The 12,742-nt window shown below is 31.2% G+C and overlaps 2 protein-coding genes across 2 annotated transcripts; one reads left to right on the top strand and one right to left on the bottom strand.

Moving 5' to 3' along the window:
- Positions 1-386: 386 nt before the first annotated feature.
- LOC111418753 (zinc finger protein 22-like) lies at positions 387-1,842 on the bottom strand. Its single transcript, XM_023051413.2, has one exon. The coding sequence runs from the start codon at positions 1,667-1,669 to the stop codon at positions 878-880; it is 792 nt and encodes a 263-aa protein (XP_022907181.1). The 5' UTR covers positions 1,670-1,842; the 3' UTR covers positions 387-877.
- Positions 1,843-2,196: 354 nt separating this feature from the next.
- LOC111429089 (transmembrane 9 superfamily protein member 3) lies at positions 2,197-11,616 on the top strand. Its single transcript, XM_071197645.1, has 2 exons — positions 2,197-2,378; positions 9,588-11,616. Exons 1-2 carry the CDS (start codon positions 2,304-2,306, stop codon positions 11,247-11,249), a joined length of 1,737 nt encoding a protein of 578 aa, XP_071053746.1. The 5' UTR covers positions 2,197-2,303; the 3' UTR covers positions 11,250-11,616.
- The last annotated feature ends 1,126 nt before the right edge of the window (positions 11,617-12,742 follow it).

Here is a 12,742-nt window from a genome sequence, read left to right as displayed (position 1 = left end):
ATTAATAAATGAGTTAAATGAAATGATTTTTTATTTCATATTTTCTTCATTGAAAAAATGTGATATTATTATAAGCAGGTAGGGAAATATGACAGGATGAGCCAGTAGGTAAAAAAAAGGTGCGTTTATGTAAAAAAAAGATTTTAAATCCTTCAGTCGATCTTGGCAAGAAATTTATATGAAAAGTCGATCTTGGTCAAAAATTAGTGGAGACCACTGATATACGGGAATGATTTTTAACATTGTCAATAATATGGAATTTTTTTCTTATTTTTACCAGAACAGGTATGAGTTGGCCTTTCGCCTGGTACCCGCTTGACTTTAAGTTTCGCGACACCCTGTATAAGATTTGTAATTGTAATGATAAACATCAACACTAAAATAAATCTATTATAAAAACATTTTATTAAATAATCAATAAATCATATTATAGATAGAAATAAAAAGAAATAATTTTGAGTTAAATCTTTTTCAATTCCTTTTCAACTATAATTTTATATAATTACTATAATTAAGACAATTAATAAATACTAAAAAAAATATTTAAAATCTTTCACTATTACAGAAAAAAAAAAAATATAGAACCAAACTCTAAAAACTTGATTTTAAAATAATATATATTTTTTTTTTAATTTATACTAATTAATAAAAACTCACATATAGTATTTATAAACTATTTAATTTTGCAAAATAAAGAATGCAAAATAAAAAAAATACATTAATTATTTATCATTATCGTTTGTACTTAAATTGCAACACATTACAAGAGTGATTACAATCAACATTACATATTATTACCTTAAGAGTGCGTTATAATACAAAAAAAATAATTCTATATTATAATTAAAAAATATATTATTTAAGGAACACAATAAGGTTATAAATATACACGACAAGGCATTCGCCTTCTACCTTTTTTTGTAGGTCTTACTTTAACCTGTTCTTTAATTTGACCAGGTTTCGTTTTAGATCGAACATGAGCTGTACGCAAATGTGCTGAGACTTCACTAGTAGTTGCAAAACTAGCATGGCATTTATTGCATGCATAAAGAAAAGTATTGTTGTGTATTTTTTGATGGTTAATTAATGCCTTAGCTGTTTTAAAAGTTAAATCACATTCATTGCAAGAATATTTCCTATCATTATGTACTTTAAAATGTTCTGCTAAATCCCATTCTTCCTCACATTTATAATTACACATTCCACATGAATATTTTGAATGGGCAGTACGAAAATGATGTGAGAGACTTTGGGCTTTATCAAATTGCTGACCACAAGCTATACAATTATAATGACACTTTACGAATTGTTTGTCATGAATGAGACGATGAGAATGTAAGCTAGATAAAGATCTACATTTAAAATTGCACAATGTACAAATAAATTCTCCTATTCCCGAATTATAATCTTCAACATCCGTCTTTGTTTTATTAACAACCTTATCAATTACTTCTTGAACAGACAAAGAAACATCAACCTGCGACGAAGTTGATTGAAAACATCCATTAGTCTCGTCATTGTCTATATTTCTTATTTCGTAGGATTCAATGAGATTTATAGCTTGTAAATTTTGAGTTTCAAAAACCGGATCTTCTAAGTAAACTATTTCGGTCACTGTTTGTGGAACAACTTCTACTGTAACTTCTTGATCATCCACTTCTTTACTCATTGTGTGTGAATTATAACATCATTACTACACTTTTAAAATGTTCCACGTTATATTAGACATTCCAAACTATGTTAATTGATGAGATTTGAATTGTTTACAACTTATTTTTATTTATATTTTGACTAATAAACAACAAATAACCTACTAACTTAAAATTATTGACATTTTCTAAACAAACGTCAGATTTTAGGGTTTTTTATTTTGTTACTAAAAAGTAAGCAGAAATTCTCTAAATGTTTTAAAATTACGATAATTACGAATTAATTGATAAATATAATGATAACGAAATGTATGTTAATTTTCTTATTATAATTCTTATTTAATCAATTAGTGTAAAACAATTTCATAATAAAATTGCAGCTTTTAATAATCAATTAAAATCAATTAATCTTAAACGTACTAGAGATTCCACTTTAAAATTATGTTATCTTTTGATAAAACCAAAAAAAATTGTATTAAATTACACGATTTTATGGTGTATCATTAAAAAACTTGAAAAATAATTTTTTAAGAGTTGGCAGAACCTACTGTCATCGTTGCGGTGTCTACGTGTGTTTACAGAATATAATGGGCAAGAAAGTTATTTTTATGAGAATTTCAGCTTGTTAATACGAAAAACCCTTGAACATACAAGATGAGGAAATTCCTGACGACTTCTTTACTTTTTTTACTGGCGTCTGTTATCAACGGAGATGAACACACTCACATAGTAAGTTATCGAAAAATTCGTGTTATTACTTACTTTTCTAGCTTTGATATGATAAGTTTATTGCTACAAAAAGGACGAAAATGTGTAATCAATCGATGTTGTGCTACGTAAGCAATAAATTTTTCATCATTCTTTGAAGGGCATGAAATAATTCTGAAAATGTCATTTTTATCAAAAATTTAAATGATATGAATTTAATTTTGTGGTAATCCTATGATTGTAAATGAATTAGATTAAAATAGATAACATGTTCAAGCTTCATTTTGATAATTAACGTGATTATTTGTGATGTGGTTGTGTTATATGGCCATCATCAATAGCAATGTGTATTGCAAGGTTTTTCCCAAGTAAACTGATATGAAAAGAATTTCTTTATTATTTGGAATGATTAGAATTTATTTTGCACATTATTGCAATGAGAATGTATTTTTCTGTACAGGTGTATATTAAACGTGCTGTAAAAAGTCTAGGGGTATTCTTTGTATTTAGAAGAAATAATATAAAAAGTTTTTTGTACTTTTGAACTGGTCTTTAATTAGATAATAAACATGAGTCTTACTAGTTTTGGCTAATAGCCATCTTCAGAGACTAGTTTTTTGGACATAATAATAGATTAAAATATCAAATATCAAGTTTACATTCTTTAAAGTTCGTTGGTTGTAAATTATACCTTACACCTTTATTATTTTATTTTAATTTGTAGCTTTAAAGAATGTAAACTTTGTTATTGTGTCCAAAAAACTAGTCTCTGAATATGGATATTAGCCGAAACTAGTAAGACTGATGTTTATTATCTAATTAAAAACGAGTTTGAAAGTACAAAAAACATTTTATATTATTTCTCCTAAATATTAACAAAAAGTGTTAAAATGGATTTCGAATATAATTCATTATTCTTTGGCCTATGCTAAGAATGTTTTGTCCTTTAATGATATTTTGAAATCTGCTTTGTTTCAAAGATATACAGTGATACAATAAAGTCTACATACACTCCAGAAAATGATAATATCGCAGGTCCTGAACTATAGTTCAATGAAATTTTTAAACGAAGGATATTAGAAGTCTATATCATTTTAATATTTTACATAAAATGTATAACTTATTATTTATAACGAAAAACAGCAAACATAATCATATTTATAACTCAAAAAAGTCTACATATAGCTATAACTGACATGTAGATATAAGCGTTCAATTTTAAAAACGATCAACGATCATCCGACAACTACTGAGGTTGATATAGCCAAATTCCTCGCGGCATCAAAATCTATAACCGTAAATCCCGAAACACTTCGACTTGTGCTACGAAGTGAAAGCTACAGCATTAGAGTTTCCAGAAACGAGCCATTCATATTGGAAAGAAATGCGAAAAAATAGTCGATTTTGCTAAGTTACATGAGCAAAAGCATACTTACTACCTTCTGGCATACTGTTGTATTTTCAGATGAAAGTAAATTCAATATTTTCGCTTATGATGGCACAACAAAAGTATGGAGAAAGAAAAATTAAGAGATGAATAAGAAAAAGCCATAGTGAAGCATGGCGAAGGAAACGTATGGTATAGGGTTGCATGTTGGGGGTAGTGTAGGAAATTTAGTTTATTGAGATAATTATGAACTGCAATGTATATCGAAACATATTGCGAACTATTGAACTCAAACTAGAAGTAACACTAGAAACTTCATGAAACAGGCTCATTGAAGTCATTGAATGATCAGGAAGGCCAATGACAGTTAGAATAGTAGAACTGGAAGAGAATTGTAAATACTTTGAATGTAGGCAATGGGACTGTTTGGAAAATTTTTAACATTTACATCGCGTTCAAACACTTCTTCTGATTATCTTCCACATCTAACATTCTGTCAATGGCTTTTGGGCAAATTGCTTCTAATCCCTCAACTACCCACTTTAATTTTTTTACTGATGAAGCAAATTTTTCAAAAAATGCATTAAGAGATTTTCACAATAACCATATATGGGCTGAAGAAAATCCACATGAGCTAAGTGAAGAACGATTTGGGTTGGAATTGTGGGTAACTGCATCTTTTTGGAACAATTGTTACATCAGTTTCTAGAGGATGTACCATTGGCAATAAGAAATTTAATGTGGTTTCGTGCACAATGGTGCACCAGCGCATTTTAGTAGGATTGCTCATGAATTCTTGACAGTAACATAGAGATCGCTGGATTGATCAAAATGGACCTCATTTGTGGCCCACCCGATCCCCATACTTAAACTCCCTGGATTTTTTTCTATGGGGCCATCTTAAATCTTTAGTTATACTGCTCCAGTGGAAAATGGGGAAGACTTGCTAAATCTTATAACTGCTGGATGCAATTCAATAAGAAACAATCCTGGCGTTTTTGAAATGGTTTGGCAGTCAATGAGGAAAAGGTTGGATTCTTGCATCTTAGCTGGAGATGGTCATTTTCAACAGTTATTGTAGATTAGGAAGCTTATGTTTGTAATTCTTAGGAATAAAATGTTGCTTAAACCTTTGTTCATGCTGCATCTTCGAAGCAAACCGGTTTTTCAAATGATCAAAGGATAAAATATTAGAATAGTCCAAAGAATAACCTCTTGAATTTTTGCCACATGTTTGATAAACAGCCGGTAGAGTATTACTTTTTTCTTCTAACAAAATGTTATTTTTGAAATAGGTTGTGTTAAAAATCTGAGTAATTATAAAATTATTGTTTCATTTAAACATTTCTTTACATTATAAATACATAGTTGATTTGAAAGTATGAAATATGTGTATTTGAAATTAATAGATATTTTTTGTTTTTTATTTAGATTTACAAAAATTTAGTATTAAATCAATACATACTTTTGAAACCCTAATGCTAAATAATCTGTCATCAGGACATAACATCCTGTTGTTGCATTTTGATTGCATTGGACGCAGTGCCAACAATAGACTGCTCTATCATTACAGCCAATAAACTTAATGTATTATCTGATGCGCCGGATAAGGCGGTGGTTTAGTCGTTTGAGATCTTTTGAAACTGTTCTTCTGAATTTGTACGATTTTACCGTAAAGTTTTATTTGTATGACATCATCTACAGAATATACACACATCTATTGAGATGAAACTTCAAAAATACTCAAACATTAGAAAGATCATTTCCCCTGAACAAGTATTGATAGTAACATTAGTGTAAGTTAAACCACATTAAGGAAATCAAATATATCTTTAAAGAGAATCAGTATACAGCATTTAAGGAGTATCTGATGACATCTGACCATCCATAGATGATTTCAAATACAGTTAGTTTGGATTTTCAATTGACGCTTGCGGCCTCAAGCGAACAAAATGATTTCTAACGTTGTATGAATTATAACGCTTCGGCTGCAAATGGCCCAGACTTGAACAACTTGAGCAACTTTGTATCTATGTGGTATTAATGGAATGTCTTGACTTGTTCGCACTGTTTTACGAATCCCACGTCTTAAACCTAATCTAGGGACAACAATGATTTTCAACCTTGTATCTCTGAGCTTAGAGCAAAATAGTAATAATGATCATGATATTTATCATATTTGATAACTTCTGATACCATATCAGTGTGTTAATCATTTGATGGTTTAAGAAACGTAGCTACACCTTCCCCTTTCTCATTTATTGTTTGATGAACTGTTTTACGTCTTATTTAATATGTAACCTTCAGACAGATCATATGATATTCTTTACTTTTTTGGTCTCAAATTGATTTTCTTTCCTCCACCAACGTAATAATTTTTTAAAACAATACATCAGTTCAGTTTTGAACAAAGTTAAGTGTAAACCAGTTGAACCTCTTATAATTCTTACTAATTAGGTAATATTGAATATGAACTTTTTTGGCATTTTTTAATTTATTTTGACTTCCTAAGGTGAAAAATAGGTATAGAAAAAAATTTGGCACTCATTTTTTTTTATGACAGGTACTTGATAGAGACTTTATTTACAATTAAACTTAAAAATTTGTTTCTTTAAAGTAAAAGTCTAAATTTTATGGAGTATTTGACTTGAGGCTGGTGTCTTGCAAGCATCGATCAAAAAATTGCAAATACACACGGGCTCCATTTGCTTTGGTATCGTTTTTCCATGCTGGAAATCCTGATGGAACCTTTCTTCATGTTCGTCGCTAACGGCTCCTAGGTATTCGGGACAGAAATCGAAATGAGAGTGTAGAATCTGTATTTTGACATTTTTAAAACTTCCAATCAGATTTCTCTAACTAATTCAAGTTTGGTTGTGAGTGAGGTGGTTATAGGTGTCGTTATTTGAAAAATGAAGCAACTTTTCTTGTCTTCCATAATGGTTAGTTAAGCCTGCAGATATCATGATACAAAAAGTATCGTGATATGAACAACTAATAATTTTGGGACCTTTATCTGAAATTTCTTTTGAGTAAACCTAACACATGGTTTGATAAAGATTTTTATCCGCTGTGTGTCATGTAGTTTTAGAATAAATTTAAAATGTGATGATGTGCATTTTCGATTGGAATGTCTTTTACAGTTCTGACACTTCTTAAAGCTTTTGGTAGCTCGGAAAACATATGTACGTAATCAGGTGATTTACTTTGACACTATACTGAATACTGTGCGTACACAATTGCACCGAAATAAAACATAACAAACAATGAACTCTGCTCATTGTTTGTTATGTTTTATTTAAGTTACTGAAACATTTTGAAAATCTTTTAATTATTGTTTGTTGGAGAATTCACGTCACCTTCAAGTCGTAACTGATGTTAATTCCAAGTTAATTAGCATGCTTTATTGAACCACAAAGAACACCAAAACGAGTTTCAATTGACTTTGCAAAAATATATAACAGGAAATTGATAACCAGAAGTAACCGTATATCATTACACACTATTTCTCATTTTCTGTGAATTAATAAATTTATTTAAATATCAGAAAATGTGTTGGGTTACATTTTAATCTCAATCTTATACATCCTGATGTTAATGTCATGTTGCTTAATGTTCATATTGAATCAGATAGATAACAGCTGCAAAGGTTTATCTTTACACTTCCTTGACTGAATTCAAATTTTTATCAGTATTTGTACAGCAGAGTTTTATAATAGATTGTGAATCGATTACTTATCTAAATGGTGTAAAAAATGATTGGGTAAAAATTATTATTGTTAATTTTTAATAACAAGAAATTATTGGGAACAAAATATACAGGTGTCTCACCTAGCTAGTTAGTTCGTTAGGACTTTTTCAGGTTCCATTATTCGTAGAGATTTGAAATTTTGGTGACATGGGTTCAACATTCGATCTAAAATATTTTCAAGATCATAAATCTCCGATCTACCGGAAGTAAACCATAACTTCGTTATTTTAAATGGAAAGCTATAGTTTTTATTACACCATTTAATTGTACGTAAAAAAATACGTTGACTTTGATGAAACTTACCTACCGTTTTTCGTTTTCGAGTTATGTTGGTTTTAAACTTTTTTTGGTAAATTTCCACATGCTCTTTAAAACCCCATATCTCAGCCAACGTTCATTCAAAAAAGATCTACATTGGCACGATTACTCTTCACTTGCTGTCAAATAAATTGTCATTTGTTGTATCGAAGTATCTTATACATGCTGGTTAAAAATTGTATTACTGTTTCTCCATATTCAATGGCGAGAAAGTCAACAATTTTAAATGAAACGCCCCAAGGACAGTACAATCTAACAGGACTGCTACATTCATTGTTGTGACAACCTGCCCGCAAACTACGTCATACCATTTGCCACGCCCAGCTCTATGCGTTTGCTGTGTATTTTTAGAGGTTATATCGTAGACGTATTCATATTATTTTTGAAGTTTTATTTTTTTAGACGTATTAATGTCTATCATGTAACTAACTAAATCTCACAAAACACACAGCAAACACATAGTACTCAATGACAGTTAACAGGGCGTGGCAAATAGTGTGACGTAGAGTGCGGGCAACCAACCCGTAGTGGGCTACAAAAATACAATGCATGTAGCAATCCTGTTAGATTCTACTGTCCGTGGAAACGCCCCATATTTTTTTAGCCTATCAGAAAGGGAATTTAATTCTCTACAAATTATCTATAAACATTCCTATACCTATTTATTGTACTTTGCCTCATATTGCGAAATTTATTAAAACGAAATGCAGGTTTTTTTATTAGGTATTAGTTTGTTATTAGTTACATTTGACGACGGGTGTAAGTCATTGAACATCATGGCAGATTATTCCAACGCCGATATTTCAAATTTATTTTGTATTGATGGCGAATGTAGTAAACTTTTGGACAGGACGTGTCGAACACCTAATGAGAGATGCCTAACATACCTAACACCCATCACAAGTAAACAAGTAAAGTTTTTCCTAGTTCTGGACATATCGAGAAACCGCATATTTCCGATCACCATTGATGAAGACAACGAAATAAATATTTTATCGTATTTTATTATATTTCCAAATTCAATTTAATAATAAATTTATATTATAACTTTTTGAATGAACGTTGGCTGGGATATGGGGTTTTAAAGAACATGGTGAAATTTGTCAAAAAAAAAACTGAAAATCAAAATAACTCGAAAACGAAAGACTGTAGGTACCAATAACTTTTATGAAAGTCAACATATTTTTTACGTACAATTAAAAGGTGTAATAGAAATTATAGCATTCTATTTAAAATAACGAAGTTATGGTCTACTTCCGGTAGACCGGAAGTGGCAGCCATCTTGAAAATATTTTAGATCGAAAGTTCTGAATGAACAACCCATGCTACCAAAATTTCAAAACTGTACGAACAGTGGAACCTAAAAAAGTTCTAACTAACCAGTTGAGACACCCTGTATATAAGGAATAGAAGAAGAATTTCCATAGCAATAAAAGGGTTACAAACAATTAAATACATATACCAATATGTTAAAAAATGGCTTTATATCTTCAAAACCTAAGAAAAAATACCTGTGGGCATCACTTCTAATAATTATTACGCTTTATAAAGTTCATGGTCTTTCTATTTATGCAATAGTTATGCTATAAGAACAATCACTAAGAAAAAAATTGTAAATCGTAATAATTATTATTCTAACAGTAAACTTAAAAAAAATGGTGTTTGTTATATGATTAAGAATAATTTACAGAAGACTTAATTAATATTGAAATTGTTTAAAAAGCACTTTGTATTATTAAAATGTTTTATTAATAAATTGTTTATTTTAATTTAGTACGAGGATACAGAAGAAGTAGTATTATGGATGAACACGGTCGGACCATATCATAATCGTCAAGAAACCTACGCCTATTTCTCCCTGCCATTTTGCAAAGGACCGAAAGATTCGATCAACCACTACCATGAAACCCTGAGTGAGGCTTTACAAGGCGTCGAATTGGAAATAAGTGGCTTAGACATTCAATTCAAAGTCGACGTTCCAAAGGCGAAATACTGCGAGGTTCAACTAAATGAAGAAAAATACAAAGCGCTCGTCTACGCCGTTAAAAACCATTACTGGTATCAAATGTATTTGGACGACTTGCCAATATGGGGAATTGTGGGCGAAGTGGTCGATTCGAATTACTATGTATGGACGCATAAGAAATTCGAAATCGGACGGAACGGGAATCAAATTGTCGATGTAAACATAACATCTGAGGATAAAGTTGCGTTAAAGAAAGGCGGAAAATTAACGTTTACGTATGAAGTGATATGGAAATCGTCTAATGTGAAATTTGGGGATCGTTTCGATAAATATTTGGATCCAAGTTTTTTCCAACATCGTATTCATTGGTTTAGTATTTTTAATAGTTTTATGATGGTGATTTTCCTCGTTGGATTAGTTTCAATGATTTTAATGAGAACCTTAAGAAAAGATTATGCCCGTTATAGTAAGGACGAAGAATTGGATGACATGGAACGTGATTTAGGGGATGAATATGGTTGGAAACAAGTACATGGGGACGTTTTTCGTCCTGCAACCCACTCGTTATTATTTTCCGCGTTAATTGGATCCGGTTATCAATTAACAACCGTCGCTTTAAGCGTTATTATATTCGCGATTTTAGGTGAATTATACACTGAACGCGGTTCGTTACTTTCAACAGCAATTTTTGTTTACGCTGCAACCTCGCCTGTTAACGGTTACTTTGGTGGATCTCTTTATGCTCGGATGGGTGGAAAATTATGGATAAGACAAATGTTTGCTTCAGCATTTTTATTGCCCGCTTTGTTATGCGGTACAGCTTTTTGTATCAATTTCATCGCGATTTATTACCACGCTTCAAGAGCTATACCTTTCGGTACAATGGTAGCTGTGACTTGTATTTGTCTATTTGTTATTTTACCTTTAACGTTAGTTGGTACCGTTTTGGGTCGTAATTTAGCTGGGCAACCGGATCATCCGTGCCGAATTAACGCAGTACCTCGACCGATACCCGAGAAAAAATGGTTTATGGAACCAGGCGTTATAATTCTTTTAGGTGGTGTGCTACCATTTGCGAGTATCTTCATCGAAATGTACTTTATTTTTACATCATTCTGGGCATATAAGATTTACTACGTTTATGGTTTTATGTTATTGGTATTAATCATTCTCTTAATTGTTGTTGTATGCGTGACTATCGTTTGTAGTTACTTTTTATTGAATGCGGAAGATTATCGTTGGCAATGGACGTCGTTTCTTTCTGCTGGGTCAACAGCCGCTTACGTTTACATGTATTCGGTGTACTATTTCTTTTTCAAAACGAAAATGTACGGCTTATTTCAAACGTCGTTCTATTTCGGTTATATGGCGGTCTTTAGTATCGGTTTAGGAATAATGTGCGGTACCGTGGGTTATGTAGGAACATCAATGTTTGTGAGAAAGATTTATTCGACCGTTAAAATAGACTAAGCGAGTCCGAGTGTGTTTTAGTATAATAATGAGAAGTAATGCGCCAGTGATTCAAGTTTCGAAGCTGTGTACTTTATATTTGATTTCAAGTTGATGTCAATGTCTATCAAAAAGACTTGATTTACAACAATTTTCTTTTTCTTGAGGCGACCTTTTACTTTTATATTTGTAAATAAGTTATTTTTTATTTAACGTTGTATTAATAATTATTATTAAAACCGTTTTTTCTTTTAGATGAAATGTTATTCAGTAGATAAGTGACTTTTCTTTCTGTGTTATTTCATCAAGACCCGACGATTGTAACGTTTAAAAAAAGAAACGGTTTTTGTGGATTTATAAAAATATATTGAAATTTGTCTTTATCGTTTTTTTTTCTGTTTTATTTTTCTTATTTATTATCGACAAGGTGAAAAAGACGAAAAGAAGTAAATTTAATTTGACCGTAAACTTAAACATGTTTTATGAAGTGTATAGTTATCCACTTTGAGTGGATTCTTTATTTACATAATAAATATAATTAAATAATTTGTAATTAGTATTACCGTTCTTCTGTTTTTCTTATCTTTTTGGAATTAGTCGAAAGTAATTCTTAAACCCATTCTTAGCTAGCTATGTTGTATTCTATTTTCTTTCGCTTTTCTGTAGATTTTGTATTACATTTTATGTCCCAGAATGAAAATTTATATAGCTCATTTAACCCTAAATGTTTATAATATGAATTACTGAGACATTCATATCTAAAGGTTTGTTAATTCATTTAACATCATGAGCGAAATGAAGTTCTAACATTAGCTTTGTTAGCGGTCCGACTCGTCGTGTACTCGTTAAATGCAATCGCACATGTCAAGTAATGTCGTTACATTTCAGCGGATTTCATTGTATTATTTAACATGTGCGATTACATTTGACAAGTCGGACCGCTTGTTGGAACAAAGCTATCATTAACTATACTAATGATATTTTGTGCTAGCTATTCATCTCCGAAATTCCTAAGAGTTAGGTCATTAGGTACAGAAAGACAATCTGATAACAGATGCATGACAGAGACAAGTCCGCACGCCCCATATTGTGAAAATTTACTTTGCATTGTCCTTGAATTACAGGAGCCTTCTGTTTTCAGTACAGTCCTTCTGATATGTTCTACAAACGACCATGCAGCTTTGGCACAATACCTTAGCCGTTCCTTAGACAAATTTTTGGTGAGTATTCCAATCGAAATGACTATACCTATAGACTTGTACAGGGTGTCCAAATTTCGATGGGTTTGCAGGGTATCTCAGTTATTATCAAAGATAGAAAGTTGCGGCTTTCGCGAACCTGAGCTACTTTTTTGTGAAACTTCCAATGGCGCAAACCAAATTTTCATAGCCCTCTTCGTTTTTGATATACAGGGACAGGGAGTGTTTCAAAATTTACGATTTTTAGACACCTCCTGTATCTCAGCTATCCGGAAACGTTAAAACGGGTTCTAATAGATTTTTCACGTAGAATCC

The sequence above is a fragment of the Onthophagus taurus genome, chromosome 1 (genome assembly GCF_036711975.1).
Source record: "Onthophagus taurus isolate NC chromosome 1, IU_Otau_3.0, whole genome shotgun sequence".
Lineage (NCBI taxonomy): Eukaryota > Metazoa > Arthropoda > Insecta > Coleoptera > Scarabaeidae > Onthophagus > Onthophagus taurus.
Note: the sequence above shows the minus strand (reverse complement) of the source record. Positions and strands in the feature narration are given on the sequence as shown.

Coding starts and splice junctions, on each gene's coding strand:
- LOC111418753 (XM_023051413.2), bottom strand. CDS start 1,669: ATGAGTAAAGAAGTGGATGATCAAGAAGTTACAGTAGAAGTTGTTCCA.
- LOC111429089 (XM_071197645.1), top strand. CDS start 2,304: ATGAGGAAATTCCTGACGACTTCTTTACTTTTTTTACTGGCGTCTGTT. Junction 2,379..9,587: donor GAGATGAACACACTCACATA/GTAAGTTATCGA, acceptor ATTTTAATTTAG/TACGAGGATACAGAAGAAGT.